At 57.2% G+C, this 26724-nt stretch overlaps 5 protein-coding genes across 8 annotated transcripts; 4 read left to right on the forward strand and 1 right to left on the reverse strand.

Moving 5' to 3' along the window:
* On the forward strand, window positions 455–1851 carry LOC110388976 (inactive serine/threonine-protein kinase PLK5-like). The gene is made up of 3 exons (XM_021378819.1): window positions 455–1405; window positions 1485–1614; window positions 1689–1851. Exons 1-3 carry the CDS (start codon window positions 1283–1285, stop codon window positions 1778–1780), a joined length of 345 nt encoding a protein of 114 aa, XP_021234494.1. The 5' UTR covers window positions 455–1282; the 3' UTR covers window positions 1781–1851.
* PLK5 (polo like kinase 5) lies at window positions 1790–2441 on the forward strand (the record flags this gene model as incomplete). The annotated part of the gene is made up of 3 exons (XM_021379020.1): window positions 1790–1938; window positions 2007–2205; window positions 2280–2441. Coding segments are annotated over 3 exons (462 nt in total), but the record flags the coding sequence as incomplete, so codon positions are not given.
* Window positions 3826–10588, reverse strand: THOP1 (thimet oligopeptidase 1). Its single transcript, XM_021378818.1, has 13 exons — window positions 10217–10588; window positions 9580–9783; window positions 8456–8604; window positions 7989–8096; window positions 7407–7509; window positions 6991–7151; window positions 6727–6862; window positions 6254–6620; window positions 5808–6009; window positions 5502–5688; window positions 5113–5241; window positions 4678–4814; window positions 3826–4532 (listed from the first exon to the last, which is right to left on the reverse strand). Exons 1-13 carry the CDS (start codon window positions 10230–10232, stop codon window positions 4374–4376), a joined length of 2058 nt encoding a protein of 685 aa, XP_021234493.1. The 5' UTR covers window positions 10233–10588; the 3' UTR covers window positions 3826–4373.
* On the forward strand, window positions 10700–19952 carry SGTA (small glutamine rich tetratricopeptide repeat containing alpha). Of its 3 annotated transcripts, XM_021378681.1 has the most exons (12): window positions 10700–10811; window positions 11753–11900; window positions 13106–13209; window positions 13420–13504; window positions 14170–14269; window positions 15028–15132; window positions 15322–15460; window positions 16348–16410; window positions 16847–16884; window positions 17763–17852; window positions 18072–18195; window positions 18517–19952. In XM_021378681.1, exons 2-11 carry the CDS (start codon window positions 11801–11803, stop codon window positions 18184–18186), a joined length of 939 nt encoding a protein of 312 aa, XP_021234356.1. In that variant the 5' UTR covers window positions 10700–10811; window positions 11753–11800; the 3' UTR covers window positions 18187–18195; window positions 18517–19952. The 3 variants fall into 3 exon arrangements, with proteins under 3 accessions (XP_021234356.1, XP_021234354.1, XP_021234355.1); XM_021378679.1 differs by lacking the exons at window positions 16847–16884; window positions 17763–17852; window positions 18072–18195; window positions 18517–19952 and having other exon boundaries at window positions 16348–16840; XM_021378680.1 differs by lacking the exons at window positions 16847–16884; window positions 17763–17852; window positions 18072–18195; window positions 18517–19952 and having other exon boundaries at window positions 10724–10811; window positions 11687–11900; window positions 16348–16840.
* SLC39A3 (solute carrier family 39 member 3) lies at window positions 20531–25698 on the forward strand. Of its 2 annotated transcripts, XM_021378683.1 has the most exons (5): window positions 20531–20579; window positions 21173–21255; window positions 22404–22517; window positions 22619–22927; window positions 23423–25698. In XM_021378683.1, the coding sequence occupies exons 4-5, from the start codon at window positions 22721–22723 to the stop codon at window positions 24161–24163; spliced, it is 948 nt and encodes a 315-aa protein (XP_021234358.1). In that variant the 5' UTR covers window positions 20531–20579; window positions 21173–21255; window positions 22404–22517; window positions 22619–22720; the 3' UTR covers window positions 24164–25698. The 2 variants fall into 2 exon arrangements, with proteins under 2 accessions (XP_021234358.1, XP_021234357.1); XM_021378682.1 differs by lacking the exon at window positions 22404–22517.

A 26724-nucleotide genomic window follows, 5' to 3' on the forward strand; every position in this document is an offset into this window, starting at 1 on the left:
CCCCCCCCCCTCAGAGAAGGCCCTGTGCCCCCCTCCCAGGGTATCCCCACCCATTAGCATCACACATACCAGCACAGCCCACAGCGGCACACAAGGAGTTAAAGGACTGGGATGTCCCTGGGGGGGGCCACAGCTGCTGCCAGCCCCGTGCTGGCTGCTAGCCAGCCCCCCCCCACCCAAACCAAGGCCCAGCTGCAGGCGCCAGGCAGGGAGCCCTGTGCTGGGGGGCCCTGGGGTGCAGCCCCCCTGCTGCAAGTGGAACCCCAGGACCCCGGTCCTGCCCAAGGGGAGAGAGAGGCAGATGAGGCCCCCACACACACCCAGCCCCATCCTGCTCCAGCATCTTGGGGGCTGGGTCCCAGCAGCTGCAGAGGGATCTTCTGGAGTTATCTGGGTGGGGGCGAGGGGGGGGTTGGGTGCTGGGGAACGCAGCATGGCTGGGGAGGGGGTCAGGCAGAAGGGGCCACAGTTGGTCACAGCATCCCCAAAACCCTAGGTGCATCAGCATGGGCTCCGTCCCAGCCCAACGGCCCAGGGAGGTGGGTGCCCCCCCAGGGCTGTGCCCCCCAGGTCTCACAGCATCACTGCACCCCGGGTACGAGCAGCCCGGAGGTGAAGCAGTTACAGTGTGTGTGTGGGGGGGGGGCAGCCAGGTGCAGGTGTCCCTGAGGCGTCCCCGCACAGGGCACGGCGCAGTGCGATGGCACAGGGCGAGCTGCCCGGCAGCTACATCCAGGACGAGGGCAGCGGGGCACTCTACCAGCGGGGATGGCTCCTGGGGGAGGTAAATGCCCAACATCACTCCTGCCCGCGGGCAGTCCCAGCTAGGACCCCCCCCCTTCCCGTGGGGAAACCAGCGCAGCCTGGACACAGATGGAGGCAGAGCAGAGCAATGCTCGGGGCAGCACCAGGAGGGGCCCCTGCGCTCTGCCCCCAACCTGGGGTCCCGATCCCTGGGGCTCCGTCCCTCTGTCCCCCCAGGGCGCCTTCGGGCGCTGCTATCAGCTGATGGAGTTGTCCAGTGGAAGGGTCTACGCTGCAAAGGTGATCCCATGGGCCCGGCTCGCCGTGCCAGGAACCAGGGAGAGGGTGAGTCTGGGGGCACAGAACACCCCAAAGAGGAGAGCAACACCCGCAGCCCTTCCTCCTCCTTCTTCCTTCCCATGTCTCTGGGTTGATCTCTTGGTTCCCATCCCCGTCTCCCCAAGGGCAGGGCACTGGTGTGTGTGTGTGTATTGGGGGGGGGTGTCTCTGCGGGTTGCCGGGCTCTGGGCTCACCCCAATGCAGGTGGAGCGCGAGCTGGAGCTGCACAGCTGCCTGTGCCACCGCCACATCGTCCGCCTGCACGGGCAATTCAGCACCCGCAGCCACGTCTACCTGCTGCTGGAGCACTGCGGCCGCGGGGTGAGCGGGGCTGGGGGGCAGGGGGGGGTCACTCCCGGGGCTGTGCCGTGCCCTGAGCCCCCTCCCCGCCCTGTCCCAGTCTGTTGCTGACATCCTGCGGGCCCGGGGAGGGCTGACGGAGGCGGAGGCGCGGTACTACCTGCGGCAGGTGATTGCGGGGCTGCGCTACCTCCACGGGCACGGCCTCGTGCACCGGGACCTCAAGCCAAGTACATGGGGCACGGTGGGGATGTGGGGCGGGGGGAGAGCTGCAGCCACGCTCAGGCTGATGTCCCCCCCGCAGGTAACCTGCTGGTGACCAAGGAGATGCAGGTGAAGATCGGGGACCTGGGGCTGGCACGGCAGGCGGCGGCGGGCGGGCGGCACTGGGGGTGAGCACGGCCATGGCCCCCACCCATCGGGGTCCCAGAGCGGGGTTCACCCTGCCCTCCATGCAGGGCGCTCTGCGGGACACCGGGATACCTGGCCCCGGAGGTGCTGGAGCGCAAGGGCCACGGGCTGCACTCAGACGTGTGGGCGCTGGGCTGTGTCACGTAAGTGGGAGCCCAGCGGGAGGGCAGGGGGTGCCCGTGGCCCTGCTGAGCACCCGAGCACCCCCCAGGTACGCGGTGCTGACGGGCAGCCCACCCTTCGAGGCAGCGGGGAGGCAGGAGCTGTACCAGCGCATCCGTGCGGCGCGGTACCCCCTGCCCAGCCGCCTCTCGCCCCGGGCCCGGTCTCTCCTCGCACAGCTGCTGGTCCCCGAGCCCACGGCACGACCCGGCCTGCAGGATGTGCTGACCCACAAGTTCTTCACCCAGGTGGGGGGGGGGCGGCGGGGGGAGCGGCCACGTACCCACAGACACGCGGGGAATCGTTGCCTGTCGCTGCCCAGGGCTTCACGCCGGACACGCTGCCGCCCCACGCCTGCCACGCCGTGCCCGTCCTCAGCCTGCTGCGGGGATGGCTGCGCTGGGGACGTCGTGCTGCAGCCACCTCCGGCCCCTGAAGGAGCACGGTTTCCTCGCCTGGACCTGAACCACGCAAGCATCCGCTCGGGAAAATCTTTATTAGTGCTAGGAACCGTCTAAAATCCAGTCATTGAAACAAGCGGGGAGGGACGTGACCATTACAAACGGCACACACACACCGGTCTGCCCTTAAAGAAGGTTAACAAAACGAAACAAGAAAACCCACAAACGGGATTTCCCTGCCCTGGTGGGGAGCGGAAGGGACAAGGTGCAGCTCCAGGGAGCCTGGTGCAAGGCAGCACCGTGCCTTGGGGTCAGCCCTATGAGAGCAGCCTCCAGCAGCACCGCACACATCAGCACAAGTAATTGGAAGGAGGGACAAAGTTACGTGGGAAGGAGGGAGGAAAGTGCACGGTTTCCCTGCCCGGTTCTCTCCCTCGAGAGAAGAGGGCAGAAGAAAACCCTGAAAGCTCAGTAAAACGTGACAGTTATAACACTCACAGCGTTAATTCGAGCGCACCCAGCCCTGTGCAGCCAGCACCCGGGACAGACACCTGCCTGTGCCTAAAACAGAGGGTGGGGGGAAAGACAAGAGGCCTACGTGGCCCCAACGAGGAGCACCGAGGAGCTGGGTCGCTGCTCAGGGACCTGTGTGCATGGCAGTGTGAGGGGGGAGCAGAGAGGGAGGAGGGCAGTGGCCCTCGTGTGTCACAGGGGGCTGGGGCAGGAAGGTGACAGCAGTGGTTTTGCCTGCACACGGTGCACGCTTCTCATCAGCAGCCGGCCCAGCTTTCAGCCCAGGGGGTGAAGCAGCTCAGCTGGAAGCTCGGGGACCAGAGGAGAAGCGCAGGGAGCAGCCGGGGCCAGCAGCGTGTGCTCCACCAGCAGAGGAGCTGCAGGGGTCACCGCCACGGCCCCAACCCGCTGCCCGGCTCTGAGCAACCCCGCGGCTGGAGCCGGGGAGGGAGCAGGGAGAACCGCTCACCGGAGCAGGAGCAAACCACAGCCAGGGCCTCAGCTCTGCCAGGGGGGCACCTGCTTCCACCTGTGTGGCCCATGACACGTGGGCACTGCCACCGGGGCCTTCTCGGGGCCAGGGGAGCAGGCGACACGTTGCTCTTGAGGCCAGGCTTAGGGCTGGCTGCTGTCCCCCCCTGTCCAGCACCGCACCCAGAGCCCGGCCGCTCCCAGGCCCTCCCCTGGCACCGGGCCCGCTCGATATTTTTATCCCAAGCATCCGTGCTGTTTGAAGCCGCCTGCTTTTTTTCCACAGCCCTCCCCTGTCCCACCCTGGCTTAGAGCTGACACCAACAGCAACACACCCTGCTGCTATGACCTGAGCCCCGAGGGCAGCAGCTGCCCCAGGATGACCCCGGGCACGCGGTCCCGGTCTCTGCCCCCCCACGCACTCCAGCCCCCCCAGCCCGGTGCCTGGGCTGCAGCTCAGGACAGGACATTCTGGCAAATGCGTTGGTTTTTAAGCACCGAGATCTTCCCATCTTTATTCCACAGCTGCCCAAAGATGGGGAGAGCAGGATTCCTAATAGAACTCCTCAGGCAGTTTGTTTTGTGCTCAACAGTAAGTCTACTCTGGTCACAAAACAAGTCAAGCCCCATGGGAAGTCTCATTTCTTAAAACGAAGGGATTTTTAAAACAACGATTCAAGTTTGCTAACTTCTCACCCTCCTCCCCAGCTAACAATGAGACTAAAATTCACCCTAGTGCAGAAACCGGGTACAAAGTTCAGCTAACTTTTGTGGCCGGTGACAGCCCCATCCCCTTTCTGGGGAGTGACAAAGGGGATTCAATTTCCTACACCGAGCTGTCACTGCAGAGCCCTGGACCAGGACCAAACCCAGCTCTGGAAGCCCAGGTGGGCTCAGAGCAGGATCCTGGAGGAACAGCTCCCGATGGGGCGGGCCCAGGACGCGCTGGAAGTACCGGGTATTGCTGGGCCTGAGAGGACTGGTGCGTAGGCAAAGGAGCTGGCTTGACTCAAACGGGCTGGAGCAGCTTCTTAGCAGGCTGAAGGCAGCGAGTTGCTCTCTACCTTCAGTCCTTTGCTGGCCAGGAAGGCATCCTGCTTGGGCTCACGGCCCAGGAACTTCCTCAACATGTCACAAGCATCCAAGGACCCACCGGGATGCAGGATACAATTCCTATAATCCATGCCCACCTGCAAGGAGAGAGATGGGAGTGCATGCAGGACAGCCACCTCCCGCTGACCTCACTGCAGTGCTTCCATCACCTCCTGCAGCTCAGCAGCTGCTCCCCCGGGGAAGGCAGCCCCTGGGTTTGGCCATGCAGGACATCCTCCCTACCTTGCAGTTCATGATCCCCTCCTGCTTGAAGCGCGTGTGGAACATGTCCATGGAGTACACTTCGCTCCAGAGGTAGCCATAGTACTGGGCATCGTAGCCTCCAGCCAAGTGGCCAAACGTAGCTGGCATGTTTGTACCTTTGCAGCAAAGGAAGGGAAGGGTTAACTGGAAAGGCTGCAGGAACCGTTCGTGGAAAAAGCCCTCCATGCTGTAAATGTGCCAGAGCAGGCACTGTATCAGCCTGTTCCCAATCACAGGGGAAACGGGGATGGAATTTCCCATTATTTTTTGTATGGTTTCTGCCCTGGTTTTCCTGGAGTCAATAGAAACCATCCTCTCCGAGCCAGCCTGAAGCCCCAACCCTGAAAAGGAACCAGCAGAACCAAACCCAGAGAAACAGGGCGAGTGGGACCCCCCAGCACGAGCCCCGCATACCTGGGGTAGCAGGGACGCCCAGCACCTCTTCACAGAGCTGTGCAAACACTTCCACGGGGTCTGCCTTCGTCTGGGTGTGCAGCGCCTGGTCCACCTTGGCCAGGACGATCTGACGCAAGTTGAACAGCCCTGTTCCCGGGGGGAGGAGGAGAACTGAGGCCCAGGGGCTCCTGCAGCTCTCCCTGCAGATGTGGTTCCTCCCTCCCAGCCCTCTCAGTCCCCACAGGCAACAAGACAAAGCCTTCCATCTAACCATCCTGACCAACCAGGTCACCAGCGGTCCCCTTCCCTGCCCCGTACGCAGTGGACACTCCACCAAGGCTCTGTCCTCACTGGGAACAGCACACAATCCTCTGTTGCTAACTCCCACATCCCTCTTCAGCACCTACCCGTGTTTGCTTGCCGGGATTTAATGAGCTTCTCCAGCAGTTCGTCAGGAATGGGGCTTCCTGTTTTGTAATGTCTGGACATGCGCAGCAGCGGCTCCTTCTCCCACACCCAGTTCTCTAACATCTGTGATGGTGCCTCGACAAAATCCCGCTCCACGTGCGTCCCGCTGAACATGGCAAACTCCGCCTAGGAGACACGTCCAGATCAACAACCACGTCTCCAGCTGGGACCTAATTTAACCCTACATGAGAGCACAAGGGGGGAAGGTAACAAACCACGGCCCTGCCAACCCAGCCAGACCTCACCTGAGAGCACAGCTGGTGCATGACGTGCCCAAATTCGTGGAAATAGGTCTCCACTTCATCATGCTGCAGCAAGGAGGGCGCATCTGGGGTGGGCTTGGTGAAATTGGCCACCATGGCAGCCACCGAGATCTGCCGGCTGGAGTCTGGCAGGAGGCAGCCTGGCTGCAGGCCAAAGCAAGCTGCGTGCCCATACTTCCCTTCCCTGGGTCAGGAAGAGGAGGTTGTTACATGGATACTCCCAGCCACGAGCCACCAGACAGGGCACTGAGGTTTGCTCAGAGCAGCAGCCCCGGCGATGCTGCAGCTCACACAGACCCAGTGTCCCTGGATAGCTCTGCAACAGCCACCCGGTGCAGAGCAGGATGTCCCCTTCCCCTCTTCAAGCACACAGCAGACTCTGCTCCCACTGCCCCTCCTCCCTCTATTTGACTTGCCCCAAGCCTCACCGTGGATACAGATCCAGGTAGAATTTGCCAATGGTCTCCCCAGAGGAGGTGTCCTTCACTGTGTAGAGCTGAACATCCTCGTGCCACACCTGAGCCTTCTCTTCCAGATGGAAGGTGAGCCCCAGCAGCTCCTGGTAAATGGCCAGCAGGCCCGTGGTGACCACCTGCATGGGGAAGTACTCCTTCAGCAGATTCTGGTCCACGCTGTACTTGGTTTCCTCCACCTGATTCATGTAGTAGCGCATGTCCCAAGCATTGATGCGGTTGTCAAACTCCAGGCCTCGCTTCTCACATTCTTTTTTTTTCAGGTCCAGGATCACTGCCCGTTCCTTCTCCCCAAGGGGTTTCAGCTTCTGGGCCAGCTCGTCTGGAAAAGCACAGGAGGCAAGGTTAGTGCCCAGGGGTGAGCACAGCACACCCAGCCCAGCAGTGCCCCCCATCCTTCCCCTCTACCCCACAGCCAGGGGCCATACCCAGGAAGGTAGCCACCGTCTTGCTGCTTTTAGCCATGTTCATCTCCAGCACAAAGTCAGCATGCGTGCTGAAGCCCAGCAGACTGGCTTTCTGAGCTCGCAAATCCACCAGCTCCTTGAGGATCAAGCAGTTCTCCTGCAATGTAAAGGGACACAGCTCAGCGTGAAGAAGGAGCACAAGAAAGGAAGCAGAACTGTCCATGGAAGAGTCCTAACTGGCATTCCCTCCTTCCGGCCTCGCTGGCCAGCAGCAAGCCCACCTACCTCTTTGCACCTCGAGTTGAACATCTCTTCCACCTTCCTCCTTGTCTCGGGCACGTAGCACTTCTTCAAGAGAGGGAAATAGTGCGGGTATTTCAAGGTGACTTTCAGCTTGCCATCCTCTGTCTTCTCCAGAGAGTTCAAGAAGTCCTCAGGGAGTCCCCCTGAGAAAATAGCAGACAAATGACAAAAGAGCCCAGATCTTCCCCAAAATATCAGGTCTGGGCACAGAAACAGGCTTCTGCTCCTTGGCCAGAGCAATCCCAGTGCCTACATTCCTACACACGGGCTGGGTCGTGGTACCAGAGCATAAACATGCTTCTTGCCCACTGAGAAAAAAGGCAGACCATCCTTTTTAACCCTGTACCTGGCCCACCACAACAGCATGCAGAAAACTGGCAAGCACGAGTAGTCCATACCTAGTTCCTCCCTCGAGAAGGGTAAAAAGGTGGTGTCCTCATTCAGGTTCTTGTTGAAGTCTATGCAAAGGACGCTCAGCTTTTTCTTAATAGCTTTGATTTTCTTTAAAACAGAGATGAACAGGAAAAAGTCAGTCCAAATGGGAAAGTCAAATAGCACCGTTCAAATCTCCAGCCAGCAGCCTGTCTGCTGAGTTGCCCAGTGGTTTGCAGTTGGCTTTTATTCAAACACAACGCTGCAGAATTAATTATGTGCAGGCGTTGAGCTCTCAGCCTGGAACAGGCTCTCTTTGATCACACCTGGTAGGCAGCAGCCACCTCAGCAAGGTCCCAACTGCCTCCTGCCAGCTCAAAAGCTGCAGGTGTTTAAGCAGCTGCCTCCCCTGCCCTTATTTCTTCTCACCTTCTCTTCTATTTTTAACCTAGATTCAGGATCCTTCAGCTCCTTCACTGAGCCACTAGCTCCTGGTAAGAGGGAGACCCTGAGCAGCTCAGTCCTCAGTCTGCCCACCTCCCCCCAGCTCCAGGGGGACTCCCTCCCTACTGCCCTACGAGGCCTCCTCTACTTGTCTGTGATCTCACCTCCTGCGTTTCCTCAGGGAGATGGAGACCGTTTCTTTTGCCCAATTTGATCAGCCTCTCCAGGTACCTCTTTGCTTCAGGCTTCAGCGAGGCACTCTCTGCTTTCTCCTGTAAAACATAGCCCATGAGCACAGGGAGCCGGAGGATCAGGCATCCTCACACAGCAGTTGCAGCAATTTGGTTCTGAGATCTGTTGGCAAGTGTAACACTGAAGCATCACCCAGCCCCTTCCACAAGCGAGGCAAGTATACCAACATCTTTTTACCAAAAGGGTAATCAAGGCCCCAGGTTTGTGTCACAGCCCTCAAATTTCAGCCCCCCAGGTCTCACTAGCATCTAGACCATACAACTACTCAGTTCCAGACCCAGCGTCGCTTACTTCTAAGGTCTGAGACAAGGGAAGAGAGTTCACTGTCATTCTAGGAAGGTTGAGTTGCCCACTCAGAGGCATCCCCCTGAGCACACACCTGGAGCCAGACAATCCTCTGGTACACATCCTGCCTCATGCTCATCTCCACATCGAACTCCGAGAGCTTCTTGTCAGCCTCAGTGCTCGCCGCGCGGATGTCTTTGCAAGGAGAGACGTGCTGGGGGAAGTCCAGCATGTTCCGACGGACTGGAAAGACAGCAGACAGATGACAAAAAAAGGCAACAGCTTCGTGTCCCACAGCTGCCCAGGAGCAGGAGTGCAGACAGCAAGTCTGTGTTAAATGGGAGCCAGTTTGACAGCCCTGGAGCCTGACCCGCTTGGCCACACACAGGGAGAGCAAGGCAAGCTGCTGCCCTCAGGCAAATCTGAAGTGATCCTCACTCAGCACCCATTCACCCCTTGCTCACTGACCACATCTGTCCACTGATTTCCCACTACACTCAGGCTTCCTCACAAAACTTGCATGACTTTCCCAACCATTCTGCCAGACACAGCTGGTATCAACAGCTTCATGGTGGACACGCAGGCAGCATGCCTCCTTCCCCTTGGGAACCAGGCCACCACTGACACACCTTCACTGCAGATGCTTCTCGAATGCTGCAATGCCCCAGGCGTGCTCTCTCCAGACTTCTCTTCATTTTAGAAGTGAATGTACAGAAAACATTCCCTGCTACCACTAAACAACGCTATGCCATCACATCACATTACTTTACAGAACCCCTAAAACGACAGCAATGTTCAGACAGACAAGACACGCAGAGAGATACCCATCCATCGCCCTGGAGAAGAAACCAAAAATGACAACGAGCTAAAGACTTCTGAGACTTCTGTCAATGCACAATTTGTTCCTACAGATGCACCTTGACACATAAAAGTAGCAGGCAACCTTGAAAACGAACTGCTCCTCCCGCAGACCTTCCTGCTGCCAAAGGACCGGTCTTGTTTTAGACTTAGGTTTCCGTTCCAAGTCTACTCTTTGCTTTGTACTTGTACCTAGCTGTATAAACATTAACTAGAAAAGCATACGCACCACTGCGGGGGTCAAGGGAAGGCAAAAGGAGATGACAGTACGGTGTCAAAATAAAAAAAGGTGTAAAAAAAAAAAAAAAAAATTAAGACGCAGATTTCCAGAAAGCAAGCACTCCCGCTTCACACACCTACCTGTATATTCCACTTCCACATCCGCCAGCGCCTTGAGGGTGTTCTCGTAGGACACCTCGCCCTGCTCCTGGGAGCCCACGCGGTCGTACACCAGCTTGGTCCTCTCGGTGAGCTCGGCGGCCATGCGCTCGATCTGCTCAGCGCTCAGGTCCCAGCGCAGCTGGTTGGCAGGAGGGCGGGGGGACTGGCTGTCCACCACGTTACCTGGGGGAGAGGGAAGGAAACCCCACGTGAGCCGGGAGGAAAATTCAGCAGCACACCCAGAGCTCGATAAGGGCACCTACCAGAGGCTCGGCACGCAGGCCGTGCCACGCTCTAAGGATGCGGAGCACTGCGTGCCAACAGCGGTGGATGGCTCTGCAGGCACCGCTCACCCTCCGGCTCCGGCCCCACGCTTCTAGAGGGGCTGGCGGCACGGGGGGTAAAGCAGCGTGCTCTGGGGGATCACCCTGCCCTCTGCGCCCAAGGGGCTGCCCAGGGGCGGGGGTTCCCCTGGGCCCTGCGGGGCTGCCCCGTCCCCCTTCCCCCCGGGCTGTGCCCCCATCCCCCGGGTCTCGCCCCCGCCCCAGGCCTCCTCCCCAACCTTCCGCTCCTCCCGTATCGCTCGCGGCAGCCCCGGCGCCCCCCGGGCCGCTACCTGTGGGGGGAGCCATGCCGGGAGGCCGCGGGGCCCCAATGCTGCTAACGAGGCCGCGAGGAAACCGCGCCGGCCCCGCGCACCGAGCATGTGCCTGAGCAGCGAGGCGGGCGGGCAGAGCGGCCGCGCTGAGGGATTGTGGGAGCGCGGAGGACCGGGCCGCTCTCTACACCCCTTCACTTTAACCTGGTGCAGGGGGAGCGGTCCGGTCGCCATCTCCGCCTCGCTCCGACCCTGAGCGCTATCGCACCGCCGGAAGCGGAGCCCCCAGCCCGGTCGGGCCGCCCGCCCGTTCCCATGGCGACCCGCTCTCGGCCCTCTCTATGGTTAACGAGGAGGAACGGCAGCCGCGCTTCCGGCCTCCAGCCCTCACTGAGGAGCGGCACGCAGTGCACATGCGCAGAGCGCTCCGCCCCCTCCCTGTGGCGATCTCATGGCGGGCGAGGGCGGGGCCTCGATTCTGCGCACGCGCTTTGAGTGCGCCAGGCGACGCGCAGGCGCAGTAAGGTAATGGTAGCACGCATGCGCGTCGGGTGGAGGTGGAGCATGCGCAGTGCTGCGCCCGCCCTAGCTGAGGGGAGCGTCGCGGTGCCCGGTGAGCGGGGCGGGGCGGAGCGGAACGGAGCGGCGGGGTTGTGCCGGGGCCTGTGCCGGGAGGTCGGGCTGGGCAGCACCTCGCTCCCGGGAGGCAGCGGCCTGGCTCCGGGCCGGACGGTTCATCTTGTCTGGGGTCTGGCGTGGGCCGTGCCCTGGGGCCTGCGGTGGGGCCCCTGCTCTGTACAGGCCTCGAGCTGTGGGCGCACAGTCCTGCTCCCGGCCCGCTGTGCCCCTTGGGTCGCCTGGCTCGGAGCTGCGGGCTCGGGCCGTGGGGAGCAGCTGCCGGGCGGGGGGCGAGGGAAGGTTCTCCCCACACATACACCCCCCGGCTGCTGGGGCCGGGCCTGGAGCCCCCGGTGCCTGGTAGAGAGCTGGGCCGGGCCCTGGGGGCTCCTTTTGCGGAGGTTGTGTTTAAACAATTGAGTTTGCTATTAATGAGCTCTGTGTGGTTTTCTGTGCTACCAACCTAGTTCTGTGTTGTACAGAGGCAGAGCCACGTTGTTCCCTGCAGGGCAGCGTGAGCAGCTGTTTGTGTCATGCAGAACCTGCATTGGGATTTCTGCAGAGCTCCAGCCTTGGCTGTGCTCTTGGGGTCACCGTTTACATGTGCCATTGCCTTGTCTTTGTCTCACACCCAGGACCCTGCTGAGTTGAGACATTTCTGTGGGCCATGTGCCTCTTAACACCTTTCATGTCTTTCCCTTGGCAGTGGCTATGTGGGACAGGACAGTGCTGTGCAGCTTGTGCTGCAGAGGGGAATTGAGAGCTGGGGCAAGGGAGCCAGCAGGGGGGCTGTTTTTAGAGTATAGAGATTAATGAGGGCTCTGGAGGCCTTGGTCAGTCCTAAAGGATTGTCTTATCCGTTTCGTACAGGGAGAAAACAGCAGAAGAGACCTTTGACTTCCTGCCCTTCAGGTCATATAACTTCTTTCTCTACAGATACTTCAAGTTAGAAGAAGTCTAACAAACAGATCACAGCCTCCCAGAATGGCAGACCAGAAGCGCCTTGCCTATTCCATCATCCAGTTCTTACATGACCAGCTACAGAATGGGGGTCTTTCTCCAGATGCTCAGGAGAGTTTGGAAGGTAGGTGGCCATATACTCTTCTCTGTTTACGTGTCTGGGTCTGTCAGCCCAGCTCATGGAACAATTTGGGCACTTGGTTGCTGTCCTCTGCCTCATAACTTGTCTGGGCTGTTTCAAACATCCAAACTTGCCCAAGATTTGAGTGAGTTTTTCTTCTTGGGCAGATACCCAGGGAACTAGGGATGCTGATTGCTTATCTGATTTCTTGTTACCTCCTTTAAAAGTAGATTAGCTTGAGGAACGGATATACCTGGGATCAAAAGCCTCCCTGACCCGGGGTTTGAGACTTAAAACTTTTTATCTTAAATTAGGTTGAGTCAAGAGTTTTGTAACATAGTGTAAAATAAGAACTCTGTAGCAGTACAGAAATGATTTGTACTTACAGAGTGCTTTTTCAGGTCTGCCATCAGAGTGCTTTTGCACATCACACTGTGATTCTTAGAGTTTTTTTCAGGGGGCTTCACTGGTAATGAGAGCACACTGATCTTAAAAGATCTACGTAAGGAGCTTATGCTTTAGTGTTTGACCTGTACGTTTGTCCCAGTGGAAGAGTGAGCACAGGGATGCCTGCAGAAAGTGGTGCTTATGTTCCTGAGTGAGGCAGGAACAGAGAGATCAGGAATAGTGTGTTGGCTGGCACGAGGAGTTTATTCCTGTCGCTTTTGGACTGTAGAGAATGGTCGAGGAGTTTTGCAGTGTTGTTGGGTTCCCCTCTGTCTTTGCTGGGAATGGGTTTCTGACCCGGTGTGGGAGGAGCTGTAGTGTGGGTATCGTGGACTTCTTGACAGCCACAGCACTGATCAGAGCAGCCTCCTAACGGCAGGTGACAGGTTGCAGAGGAGAGAGATGTACAACTCAGATGCAGTAGATTCGTGCTTGGGTTTTAGTCCTGTTGCAGATTCCTTCTGTAGCCTTGGGACAGGCAGAGAGCTACGGCAGAACAAGCTGAGGTCATTTTAGAAGCACACCCTTATTTAGCTGTGTCAGCATACAGCTGGTGGTGACCTGCAGTCCCAGAAACTCAAAGTGCTGCAGAGGTAGATCTGAGGGTGTGCCCCAAATCCCAAGTTTGGTGTGTGGATATGTGTGGTTTGTGTGGCTTTCTTTTTTTTCTGCCTTGTTCAACTGTAAGAAATGCAAGTGTTGTGGTAGAGAGCTAAGTAGTTAGAATGGGGAAAGCTTATGACCTGACTTGTTATGTCCAGTGGCGATCCAGTGCCTGGAGACAGCTTTTGGAGTCTCCCTGGAAGACCAAGGCCTAGCTGTGTCCCAGACTCTTCCTGAAATATTTGAAGCTGCTGCAGGAAAGGTGAGCAAATCCCCTAAATATGTGCCGAGTTTCAATTTGAGCAGCCAAAGCAATGAGCTTTGCTTGATTTCTGGGACGGTGCTGCCCCCTTGGAGGCGTGTGGGAGTGAAATGTTTTGGGCTCAGTGTGCCAGTGCTTGGGAAGGGGGAGGTGTGGTACTTCTCTGTGGGAGTCCTTATCTCAGCACAGCGTTCTCCCTTTCCTTGTAAGGAGCCTGAACACATCAGAGCAAACTCGGAGCCAGTCACCCCCTCTGAAGATGACATAGCTGAAGCTGAAAGGCTCAAGACTGAAGGTAGCTTCCTCTAGAGCTGGGGTTTAATGAGGTTTAAACGAGGATGGGGAGGAAGACTTCATTCACTCAGCACCTGGGGGATGCGTAGATGGGATCAATCCTTTGTTTTTTTTCTTGTTTCTCTGCTCGTGTCTAGGAGCCTGTGTAGGTTGGCATAATTTAGCTGCCACAGAACCTACGTAGACAGCTGGGTCAGCATTTTCTTTTGCATTCTAAAGGCCCGTGCTGTGTAGATGTGGTATCTTTCCCGTTGAGCTCTCCTCTGTGTGTTGTCTTTTCTCTGCCACGCGAGACAGCGTGAGCGCTGTGCTGAAGTACAGCAGGGAGCTTTCTGTGAGCCAGCGCGCTGCGTTGATTTCCAGAGCACAGTGCAGCCCTGGGGAGGCCTCTGCTGTGCCTTAGATGGGAGAGCAGCTGAGGATGCTGAGGGAGCTTGCAGGATCCCATCTGAAAGGTTGACAAGTGACCTGAAATTGCCAAGATATGGATCTCTTGCATCACTGCTGAACGTGCCCCGCGCTTGCACGCAGTTTGATAGGTCAGCAAGAGATGCAAGCTCTTGGCTTCTCTTTTGCTCAGTTTTCTTAAGAAGAACAGGGATCCAGGCTCGTTGCTTTTGTTTGTCTCCATTTTTAACTTAATCAGCCTTTTCTCCATTTCTTTAGGAAATGAACAGATGAAGGCAGAGAACTTTGAAGCTGCTGTGTCTTTCTATGGAAAAGCAATTGAGCTGAATCCATCCAATGCTGTGTATTTTTGCAACAGGTACTGGTTATCTCTGTCTGCCTTTGCACGCCTGTGGTTTTGGCCCTTGCTTCTTACACCTCAAACTCTTGCTTGGTCAAAATCCCCTTTTTAAAGTTTTGTAGCCTGCTTGTTCTCTTGCTTGCTCTTTGTGGTGGTTTTGCTTTTGTTTTTTTTCCCTTCAGCTCAGTGATACGCTTTCCTGTGCCTCTTGCCAGCTCTGTGCCCTGGCATCTCTCAATAGGATGTAGGTGTGGAAGCTAACTCTTAGGCATTTTAAGAGAGATAAGGGCTCCAAGGAACGCTGTCTGCTTTCATACAATTAACTCTTTAAGTAAGATAAAGGGCCGGGATTTGAGAGTCTCTGTTGAAAATGAAAACAAAGGAATAAAGTGAGACAAGCTGAAGGCTCGCTATTGGGAACCTTATGTGGAGAGTGTGAGAAAATGGGTGAAGCAGCCCTTGTGACTCAGGAATCGAGGCGTAATGGAAGCTGAGAGATCAGGCTGAGCCAGTGAGTGGGATACTTGCCTGCTTCCTTCCTCTTGGAACGTCCGTGGGGAGGAGTGAGAGCTTGGATTTGTTTGCAGCAGGAGCAGAGTGTGAAGCTGAGTGTTTGGATAGCAACCTGCTCACGTAGGTACAGCCTGGATTTATGTCAAGTTCACACTTTGACTTCCCCTTCAGAGCAGGAGGCTACAGAGAGGGAACAGAGGTGACCTTGATCAGCATATTCAAGCTGATGAGTGTCTTCTGCACATCTTTCTCATTCTCTCCAGAGCTGCTGCGTACAGTAAATTAGGAAATTATGCTGGAGCAGTCAGAGACTGTGAAAGAGCAATAGGCATTGATCCAAACTACAGCAAAGCTTACGGCAGAATGGGGTAAGTAAGAGAACAGGTTTTTGTGCCAGAATTTTAATCTCCAAATGCTTTGTGGTAATTATACTGTCAGCAGTGTTCTGCCCTGGAATGCCATGTAAAAATACCTGGTGTTTCACCTCTGCTGGGGGTGCAGGAAGGCTGCGAGTCCTTATCTACCTCTGTAACTTTCTTTTATTTCCACTTTAATAGCTTGGCCCTCTCCAGTTTAAATAAACACACAGAAGCTGTTGTCTACTACAAAAAAGCCCTGGAGCTTGATCCAGACAACGACACCTACAAATCCAACCTAAAAATAGCTGAACAGAAAATGAAGGAGACTCCTAGTCCAGTAAGTTCTGACACCAATGCTTATGTGTGGATAAGATTAAATGGAGATTTCTTCACTGTGCTACTGCAAGCGCTGGCAGCGGGCGCTGCCTGCCAGGAGCTTGGTGATCTGGGTTGTGTTTAGAATACAAACCTTGCACACAGATGCAGGGGAGATGGTTAACGAGTGCTGCTGTGAGCCCTTCCACTAAAATCCAGAGAGAGCAGCTTCTCTGCTCTGCTGGAGCACGGTCACCTTGGGCTTGTTTGAGAGAGCTGGAAAGTGAGGCTGATTAGAAGGAGCATGTTGAAACAGTATTGGGTTTGTTGGTTTTTTTTTTTTTTTGCCTTAAGCACTTTACTTAATTTAAGTCACTGCTTATCACCCCAGATATTTTTTTAATAGTGACCTGTTAGCATGATCACAAGGGCTTTTTTTTCCCCTCTCTTCTTCACAAATTTGACCGTTTCTTTTTAATAAGAAAAGAACCCTGGGTGTTTCCTTGTCACAAAAGCAGTAAACACGCTGCTGCCGTGCTCCACACCAGAACGTGTTATTTTACCATTTTGAAGGGGATTTCAGTTTTCTAGAGACTTCTGTAGCGCAGAGGTGACCAGGTGGGTGTGTTTGACTTGGCAGGCGTGCTGAGTTAGGGCAGTACATCACCAGCATGGCTCAGCAGGTACCGAGGCACTCAGTAAAGCACGCGATGCCGTCGTTGCTATCACCAGCACGTGCCCTTTGCCTCCCCCAGTGAGCTGATCCCCAGCCTGCCCCTGGTCATGCTTGAAAGACCAGATTCTGATAACACCGGGAGCGTTGGAGTACAGTTCATTGCAGCGTGCTGTTTGTTGCATCAGAAAGTAAGAGGATGTCACCGCCCACGTGTGGTGTCTTTATTCTTGCAGACCGGAGGTCCCGGAGGATTCGATTTAGCTGGCTTGCTGAACAACCCCGGCTTCATGAGTATGGTAAATGCGGGCACAGATCACAGCCAGGCTGTACCCAGTCTGTGCATTTATCTGTTCAGGATGAAACGTATTGGGACGTGGCGTGGGGAGTTGCTCTGTCTCACGAGGAGCTTTGTTTTCATTTCGTTTCTTTGTTTCGGTGTCGCTGCGAGGAAGCTGTGCTTGTGTTTTTCACCGCAGTCAAATAAAGAGCCGGTGACTTATTCACAGGCTTCTCCTTGTGACATGCTGGCTCTGGAAAGGGTGCCTGTTCTGCGTTACCAGCCTTGTCTTGTGTGTTGCACTGTGCTTCTCTTAGCTATTTTTGTCCTATTGATCTGTTTCCAAGTATTTCTGCCTTCGCTTTGTTCGTAGTTGAATGGCACAACATCTGCATATCTACCCAGGCATTTCTGACTAAATAGGGTGTCATTTTTTTTTTCCCCTCTTTAAATAGGCATCTAACCTAATGAACAATCCACAAGTACAACAGCTGTAAGTTTGATCCCATGTTCTCTTTCCTCTTTGAGTCACTCCTTTGAGGCTGTGGTGGGAGGGGGCGGGTGCTGGAACGAGAAGCGTGGAAGGCAGCCCTTAAAGCAGCCCTGCCTCCTGAGCCACTGTGTGTTCTGAGTACTCTGGACCGTGTTAAAGAGGAATCTCAGTAGGAGGCAGGATAGACTGTGGCACTGGACTTGCATTTGGGAAGCTGGGGACAGTTTGGCTCTGCTGCACAGTATCTGTGTGATCTGGAGGCAAGATTTTACATCTCACTCTCTGTTGGAAAGAATATTTTGATTCTTTGTTCTACAGAGTTACGAGGGTCAATTCACAGTACCTGTCAGATGCTTAGGTGATAGAAAGCCAGGAAGTGAATAAGGCACGGGCCTCTCCTGTCCATCCTTCCAGAGCTCAGGCAGTCAGTGAGCTGGAGCCCTTCTGGAGCTCATCCTTTGGTTACTGTGTGAGGCAGCCTAGCTCCACGGCTGAACGTCTGCTGCCATCTCCATTTGCTTCTGCCTGCTCCTTCCACTTCTGTTGCCAGCTGTGCCAGGTGCAGCCTGAGGACTTGCAGGGGAAGGGGCTTTGCAGACCCAGTGCATTCTGTGCTGATAACTGAATGATTGTTGAGGCTGTCCTGTGCAGAGCAATCAAATACCTTGTGTGAGGAGGGGCAGTGTTTTAATTAAGCATAACTCCAAGCTTGCACACGGAGGGAGGAATATCTGTCAATACAGTAACTGAAGCTGTTATAAATATTTCTACATATCATGCAGCTTAACGTTACAACTGCTCTTCTTTTCCCCCTCTAGTGTAAAACAAAAGATTCTGGTGTGTTTTTCTGTTCTGAGCAATGACTCTTCTTTCCACAGCATGTCTGGGATGATTTCTGGTGGCCATAACCCCATGGGAGCAGCAGGCACCAGCCCCTCCACAAATGATCTTGCCAGCCTGATCCAAGCGTGAGTAGGGAGCTGGCTCTTCTCCATTGCCTTAATCAGTAAATAGACTTCAGATTTTCTGACCAAAAGTGAAAACTTCAGATAACAGTTGAGTAAAGTTACACTGTAATGTGAACTGCTTGTTAGAGCAGAGTTCTGGCAATCACCTGGAAAGAATTTCGTAGCACTGATCTGTGTCGGTGTGTGAGAACACAGTAACTGTAGCTTGTTCTCCTTCAGGGGCCAGCAGTTTGCACAGCAGATGCAGCAGCAGAACCCTGAACTAATAGAGCAGCTACGAAGCCAGATCAGGAGTCGAACTCCAAGTGCCAGCAATGAAGATCAGCAGGAATGAGCATTACAGGTGAGGCTGCAGCCGGGAGCGCTGTTGTGCTGTGGGCAGCAGAGCGGGGAGGATTTCAGTGTTCTGCTGCAATATCTGCCTTGTGCCTTCACTTAGCAGTTCAGTGTCTCCTCCCCTCTGCACAGACTGAGCTCTCTGCCTTCGCACTGCTGGTGCTGTGCCTTGCAGATGCAAGGCTCAGCCCTACAGAGCGGTGAATAAACTTCCCTTGCGTGCTGAGCAGCAGATGGATTTCATTCTCTGATGCCCGCGATCGTTAAGGGCACGCTGTATTTTCTCAAAAAATTGAATTTGGCAATATCTTGTCTTCTGTCTCCGCAGCGCAGTCCGTGGGAACTATGTTCTTTGCTTTAAAAACTGGAAGCCATGTGCGTGTTGCCATTTCTTGAATTTGGAAGTGTCCAAGAGGGGGAATAAAAATGAAAAGGAAAAAAAAAAACAGAAAACAACAAACACAAAATACTTTCTATGACCTGCATGTTCAAGGCAGATTCACGCTTTCTTTCCCTAGTCTTCGTCCTGCTCCTCCCCCTCCACCTTTCCATTAGTTTTCTTCTGGAAGATCCAGCGAGCTGAACACAAACCAGCACCAACAGTCTTTCTAAAGAAACTCAGAGATTAACGGCACTGTTACATTTCTATGTTATTTGCTACATGGGAATTTTTTAACCCGTTTTTGAAGAACAATGCACTCTTCACCACAGGACGTCTTCAATTCCCTGCCCACATGCCACTTCAGAGAAGTGTTCAAGCCCAACCCCCATCCCAATCCCCTTCATCTTCCTGCCAGTTACAAGACGGTAGTGTCTGAACACTCTGGAGATCACTGGATCTTCTTGCCTCCAGGCACAGGGTTTCTGTTGATTAGATTCACCGTGTTTCTCATTCAGGTCTGTTGCAACGTTGCCGGTGTTGTTAATACACGGGATTTGGTGACTGCCTCTCAAAGGTCGGTGTAAATGTGTCGGGGGGGCTGGGACTGATCAGGTAGAACGTGCTCCTTTGTGACTACTCCTTTAGAGCGAGCGTTTCCAGATCCACTGCTCGGGGTCCGTCCCCAGTCCTGACAAAACTCGTCTAGTGTTTAGTAATTATTGTCGGAATGATCCAATCTGTGAACTAGTCAGGTGGACAGTAAGAAAGATATAATGTTTTTGGTGTTTCAAAGGTTTTTCTTTGCTTTTTTTTTTTTCATTTGTCTTTTATGCATGTAAGTAATCAACCCAGTTGACCGTGCTGATGATAGGAGTAGAGAGGGTGCTTGAGTAGAGAGCGGGAAGAATAAAAATGCTCCTTGGATAGAAAGAGACTGAGGGGCTGCTGGTTCAGTGCGGGGGCCTGGCGGAGTGTGGGAGGAGGGAGAAGGTTCTTGGTGCTGAGTACCCGCAGATTCCCACCCGCTGGAGCTGCCCGTGTCGTTCCTGGGTGCACGGGAAGCTCTGGCCAGTTCCCCTGCAAGTCACTAGATAAGGATGGAGACTTTGGTATCAGCCTCGGGGCTGTTTTTAAGGTAGTTCCTCCGTGGTGGTGGGAAAGGCGTGTGTGTGCCTGGCCCTGTTGCTGGGAGATGGGTGGGTGGGAGATGGAGGATGCCCGTAGAGGAGACCTGGTGGTACGAATGAGCAGGTATATATTTGAAGATTAATATCAAGGAAAAAAAAAACAAAAAAAACAAAAAAAGATTTGTAAATGCTCCATGAAGTAATATGTGGTTCATGTAACTTGTGAAGAATAAACTATTTGGACACTCTTTGCTATCCCTCTCGCCGCAGTGACTCAAGTGACACCCGGGGCGGTTGGGCTGCGTGCTGCTGGGCTGGGCTTGGGTCCGTGTTATCCACCTCCCCCCCTCGCTCCTGTTCCTCTGCTGCTGGAATAGCGCTGCGGGTCCCTGCAGTGCAGCAGGGAGGAGCCCCCTCCCTCCCCTCCAGGTCCTAGCCCCCTGCTAAAGAGGAGTCTACAAAGAGAAGACTTTGCGGGGCGGTGGGGAGAAGCTCATGCGTTGTCCAAAATGGCTTTCTCTCTCATTGTTTGTAGTGCTTTGGGACTTGGTCGCCCTCGAACTGGAGCCTTCCCGGTCCCCATTGGCGGCTGGGGGCCGTGCTCCTGCTCGTACCCCCGCCCGCGGGGTCCCGGCGCCGTCAGCACCGCGACGCGGACAGCTCTGAGCCGCGCGCTGCCCGGAACCTTCCGTCGCGCCTCGCGTTTCCGGCGGACTCTGTTCGGCGGCCCCCCACCGCGGGGCGTGGGCGGGCTGACAGACGGCGGCCGCGGCCAATGGGAGCCCGTCTTTCTCACCGCAGCCAATAGGAGAGCGCTGCACGCGGGAGGGGGCGGGCGCCGTGCGGGGGCGGCCAGGACGGGGCGCAGGCGGGGCACGGCGCGTGAGTGGGGGGCGTTGGGGCGGGGGGCTGTGAGGTAACGGGGGTCGGGGCGGGCGGGGACCCGGTCCTAAGGGAGCTGGGACGGTCGAGGGGGGTTCGCTGTTGAGGTAGCAGGGAGTTGGGGGCTGTTACTGAGGGAACTGGGGCTGGGGAGGGGTGTTGCTGAGGTAACTGTGGTGGGATCTGGGGCTGTGGAGGGCTCGGAGGCTGTGGGGCTGCCCCACAGGTGGGGGGAGCTCGGGCTGGTGCCCTGCACACAGGGCCGAGGGATACTCCATCCACCCCCCCACCCCCGCGGCCGTTGTGCTGTCCCCTCGCCGGGGCTGTCCCTGCAGACACCGCCCCGTGCCCACGTTCTGGGAGAAGCCCCCACCGCAGCACCCCCCCCCCCGGGTTCCCTGTGTGTTCTCAGCAGGCACCGGGGGCATTCCGAGGGCTTTGGGGGCCTGGCCCTGCTTCCCCCAGCCCAGCAGTGTCAGGGCACCGATCTGGGACGTTAAGCTTCACGCTGTCTGTTCATAGCACTTTCTGTTGCCCAGGTGTTTTGATGGTAAGCCACGCAGCACCTGCTCTGCATTTGTTCTTTGTTACAGAGATTTCTGGGCTGCCGAAGCATTCAGGAGTCAGAGGCCCCGAGTGCTGTGTGCTGGGAGGAGAGGGCTGAGAGGAGCACGAGGTATTTCCAGCGCTCACCGCTCCGTCTGTCATTAAGCTGCTTTTCCTCAGAGGTCACAGGGCACAGAGGGCCACTCCACTGCTGCCAGCAGCGTGAGGCTTGGCGCTTTGCTGGGGGCTGGCTTAGACACAAACAGAAGTTTTCTGAGATTGAGTGGAGGCCAGGCTGACTCCGGAGGAGGTGTGGGTGCTGGAACACCCTCAGTGATGGTTGCTCACTCTCCCAGGAGACGTCTGCACACCTGGCATGAAGGGGGGGGGGGGGGGGGGGCCTTCACACCCAGCGAGCGGAGCCGTGAGCTCTTCTCAACGCTTTGTTGCTAACGTAGGATTCAGAGAGAGCACTCCTGAGAAGCCTGGCGTGACAACGTGCCGTCACCGTGCAGGCTGTCTCCCCGTGGTTCTGTTGACGCTGAAAGCGCAGCGCGTGCGTTACAAAGGCAGAGTGACTTGTCAGCTGTGTCAGCGCCGTGCTGACAGGCCTGGAGGCAGCATCTCTGCAGGCCGAACTGCCGTCAGCAGCAGTGACAACCACAGCCCTCCTGTCAGCGTGTGCCCAGCTCCACGCTTGTTGGGGCCCAGCTCGGCGCCCGGGTTCACAGTGCGAGTCAGTCAGCGTCATCCGAGCTGTGCTGCTGCTGATGGACGTGGCTTTCCACACACACCCGACTGAGAGCCAGCCCTGCCGCAGATGGACAGACTGCCGCCGCCTCTGTTCGCTCCTGTGTAGGCTGAGCTTGAACTGCAGACTCGAAAAGAGGTTTTAACCTCCCCCACCACGCGCAGCATCGATCAGTCCCAACTTTCCTGAGAGCACAGTCACCATCCGCGCAGCCCCGCCGCACAGGAGGGGTTATGGTGATTCGTACTGTCAGCCCTCAAGGGGAGACTTTACCCTCAGGAATCTTCTGCTTTAAAATTAATTTGATGGTCCAGTGGCCAGCTCTCCAATTATTCACCTTGTCCAGCACTGGTGGGAGGGCCAGCAGCTCAGCAGCCTGCAGGACAGCTCAGCTCAGGGCCCTCCCAGCGTGGCACCGATCTGATGCCACCAGTGCTGCTGTGCTCTGCTCATCCCCGTGTCAGTAGAGGCACCTGTTCGTGTTTTATAAATAGGTTTCATTCTGTCGCTTTCCTAAAATCATTTAGGAGTGCGGTTCTTGCATGGTTCCTGTTTGCTGCAGTTCAGTTCTCTGCGTGAGAGCTCTGTGCCTCTCTGTGATTCTCCACGCATCGCCTCCAGGGAGTGAAGGTGGAGTTAAGGTCATTCCTGCACAGGGGCTGGCACGCAGGTTGGGTTGCAGGGTGCTCTGCTACACGCTGAATACACACACAGGAAAATCTCTTCTCTCTCCTGTCCACAGGTACCGACTCCAAGAGCACCTTTCCCTGCTGTTGGCCTGTGCTTTCCCCTGCTGATGCCCCCGCTCTGAGAGCTGCCGCAGGGGCTCCCAGCAGTGAGCACCATGAAGATTGTGGTTGCCAAAGTGCTGTGTCTGCTGGGCATCTGTATCCTCATGCTGGCCGGGTCCCTCCTCCCCGTCAAGATCATCGAGGCGGATTACGAGAAGGCTCATCGCTCCAGGAAGGTCATCGCCCTCTGCAATTCCTTTGGAGGAGGGGTCTTCCTGGCCACCTGCTTCAACGCCCTGCTGCCCGCCGTGAGAGGAAAGGTAACTGCCTGTGAGCCCCATAAGGGAGGAAGTACACTGAATTCCCCATGGAAGTGGAGGCGTAGGGCTCATTTCTATCCAGAGTGGCCCGGTAAGCCCCCACCTCCCATCCAGATGCTGTCTGGTTGGAAAACTAGGCTTGTTTGCTGCAGAACGAGGCTGAGCATCACCTGTGGCATGAGGCTCAAACTCCCGACTTCGAGCCCATGTTTAAAACACTCTCACAGAATAGGTTCTCTTACACTGAGGTCTATATGCAAGGGCATTAAAGCTCCCTGGGTCAGTTTAATCTCCCTCTGGAGCTGTGTGAACACGACAGGAACATTTCACTGTTCCGCTGTTACAGAGCCAAGCTTTCCCCCCCGTATTGGCTGCTGGAGGCTTTCCTCCCGTGAGGAGTTTTGTAGGAAACCCTAAGAGCTTCCTGCTGACTCCCTGCGTTCCTGCAGAGAGCAAAAGGCGACCGAGTCCCGCGGGTTGTGTGCTTTGTTCCAGCTCGACGAAGTTCTTAAGCAGGGGAACGTGACCACGGACTACCCGGTGGCCGAGACCATCATGATGCTCGGTTTCTTCGTCACGGTGTTTGTGGAACAGCTCGTCTTGACCTTCCAGAAGGAAAAGCCTTCCTTCATTGACTTAGAGACCTTCAACGCCGGTTCGGACGTCGGGAGCGACTCCGAATACGAGAGCCCCTTCATGGCGTCCTCGCGGGGCGGCGCGCTGTACGCCGAGCACGGTCGTCGCTCCCACGGCCACGGCTTGAACATCCAGGAGCTGTCCCGCTCCAGCCCGCTGCGCCTGGTCGGCCTGGTGTTCGCTTTGTGCACGCACTCCATCTTCGAGGGCCTGGCCCTGGGTTTGCAGGAGGAGGGCGGCAGGATCGTCAGCTTGTTCCTGGGCGTCGCCATCCACGAGACGCTGGTAGCGGTGGCACTGGGCATCAGCATGGCCAAGGCCTCGCTGCCGCTGAGGGACGCGGCCAAGCTGGCGCTGACGGTGAGCCTGATGATCCCCCTGGGCATCAGCATCGGGATGGGGATCGAGAGCACGCAGAGCGCGGCCGGCAGCATTACTTCTCTGCTCCTGCAAGGCGTCGCGGGGGGCACTTTCTTGTTCATCACCTTCTTCGAGATCCTCGCGAAGGAGCTGGAAGACAAGAGCAGCCGTCTCTTGAAAGTCCTCTTCCTGGTGCTGGGCTACGCGGTGCTGGCCGGGCTGGTCTTCCTCAAGTGGTGAGGTGGGGGGGGAAGCAAACCTCACCTCCTCCCCACGCAGCCGTCCCCGCTGCCCGGGGCTGGGGCCGGAGCACGGCAGCGAAGCACAACGTCACAGCCCGCTGGTATTTCAGTACTGACCCGACGGAGAATTCCTGTGTGCTCCGAGGGAATGAAGAACGCGGGCTGCCCCGGTGGAGGTGCCGCAAGGTCTTGTCCCTGCCCGCTGGATCTGCAGCAGCTCTTGCAGTTACTGGGCATGAACATCACGGTTCCGAGGCCGCCTCCTGTGGGCTCGCCACGCGGCTCATTCCCTGTTGGTCTGCACAGCCACCCCCTCCCATCCCCCCCCCACGCCCCCTGCTCAGCATTTGGCCTCAGGGCTCCTCCCTGGCGCTCAGGCTCTGGGAAGGTGAGAAACTGTGAGAGCAGAGCAGTGCAGTGCAGAGCAGTGCAGCGCGAGGCAGGTGCGATCGCGGATGGCGCAGCTGCGCTAAGCTGCTTTTGCTGGCTTCGTTTTGAGCAAAACCTGGTTGTAAGAGCTGCCAAAAATAACATCCCTTCTGGGGCTGCTCGGTGTGACGGCTGCCACAGCGCTGAGCCGAGCTCCGTTTTAACCCACAAACGGCTCCGGGAGCTTTTCCTACTCAGTGATTAACGAAGAAACGAGGCCGGGCCCCATCCCCTGCATCATCCCCTGCCTCTCATCCACACCTTGTGCGTTCCCTATAGAAAACCCCAGCGCTGCGTTCACATATTGCTTGAGAACTCCCCCCATCCGTACCTGGAAGCCTTTCCAACGCGCTCCTGCAGCCCGGGCTCCATCAGTTCACAGGAGACGGGCAGCAGTGATGCCCAGCAGCGAGATTTTAGGTCAGACCCTCACGTTTTGAGTCACCCGCAGGGAGAGGGGCAGGGCTGCTCCCGGTGCCTGGGCTCTCCTGTGCACCGAGGCCGGGCAGGGCCCATCCTGTCAGCGTTTTCAGAGGAGAAGAGAAACCTCTTCCCCAAGGGTTTGTGGGCTGCAGGGTAGAGCTGCAGCTGCGCTCCGTGCCCGAGCAGCCCCCGCTGCATCCCCAGGGCTCAGCGCCTTGCGGATCCCCAGCAATCCGCTGCACTCATCCTCCTGGCGAGGAGCTCAGTGCAGCACAGCGCTCTCGTGGGGGCCGTGCTTTAATTCTCCGTGCCCATGGCTTGTGCAGCAGCTCCCCCAGGCCGAGCAGAGCTCCTGGAAGGGCCGATGATGGAGTTATAACGACGCGGAGCGGACTGAGCCGCGCTGCAATGAGCCGAGCAGCGAGAGGGATGGGTGAGACTGTGAGGCAGCATCTTGGAGCAGTGGTTGGCACAGCTGCAGCATATGGAGGCTGATGAGGATCATCTGACAGGGCCTGGTGCTCGGCGTTTTAATTGCTGCAGCACACCAAAGTCAATTAATCTTGCTTTGAAAAACCTGGAGCGGCGAAAGGCGGGGGGAGGGGAGGGGGAAGGGAGCGTTATTTTAGGCCTCGGCTGACACAGATCGGCAGGGCCTGATGAGAATGTGATTTATCTCGATGTGGTGAATCCGTGTGTGTTATTTCACCTCTCCCAGGCAGCCCGCAGCGGGGCCGCGCTCGGGCATTTCCCCGCTCACTGGGGAGCAGTGGGGCCGGGTGTGGGGTGGCGGGGACGGGGGGGGCCCCGGGCCCATGGGCCCTTTGCAGTGGAGCCGATGCTCCGGCGTTTGGGCTGGGGAAGGACGAGGCGTCCCGGCGAACCCCGGCTCTGCGCCGTGCGGGGCCGCGTGCTCCTGGGAAGCCCCCAGCGCCGCGCGGGGCCCGCAGCGAAGCAGAGAAACCCCCGCAGCGCCGGGCATCGCGGGGAGCTGCGGAGTGAATGAAGGGAGGAGGAGCCGCAGCGAAAAGGGACGAGGGGAGCTCATTCATCGCCTGCGACGAGCGGCACCCGAGCGGCTGGGAGCGCTGCGGGGCTCCGGCAGCGCCTGGGGAGGGTAGGAAGGGGGGGGGGGCTGCGGCTGCTGTCGCCTCATGCCCAGTGCCCCCCGATGGGGCTTCCCCATGGGCCCCGTGCGGGTGCTGCGGGGGTGCCCCGCTCCTCCGCCGACAGATGTTAATGGCAGCTGCGGATTTTAATTGCTGCTGAGCGGGAGGGAGAGAGAGTGCCACGGCAGCGCGGTGCCGCCCTCAGACCCCGCTGTGGGGGCTGCAGCCCCCCCCTCCTCTCCCCACCGTGCCCCGCATCGGGCACGCAGCCCCGGTCCTGAGCCGCTGTGTCCCGATGGCGGCGGGGGGAGCGCGTCCCCCAAGCGCGGCCCCGTTCCCTTCGGTGGCCGCAGCGGTTCCCGCAGCTCTGCCCCCACCTGAGCGTCCCCCCGTCCCCGTCCGTGGGTCCCCAGCCCCGTTCAGGTGTCCCCTTGTCTGTGCGTCCCCATCTCCGTATCCGCGTTCCAGGTCGCACGTGTCCCATCCCCGTCCGTGTGTCCCACCCCTGTCCGCCCGTCCCCTCCCGTTCCGCCGCCGTTCAGGGCTGTACCGGGGGGTCCGGCGGCCCCGGGTGGGGCGGGCGCGGCGGGCGGGGCCG

Source organism: Numida meleagris, chromosome 27 (genome assembly GCF_002078875.1).
Source record: "Numida meleagris isolate 19003 breed g44 Domestic line chromosome 27, NumMel1.0, whole genome shotgun sequence".
Classification (NCBI taxonomy): Eukaryota; Metazoa; Chordata; class Aves; order Galliformes; family Numididae; genus Numida; species Numida meleagris.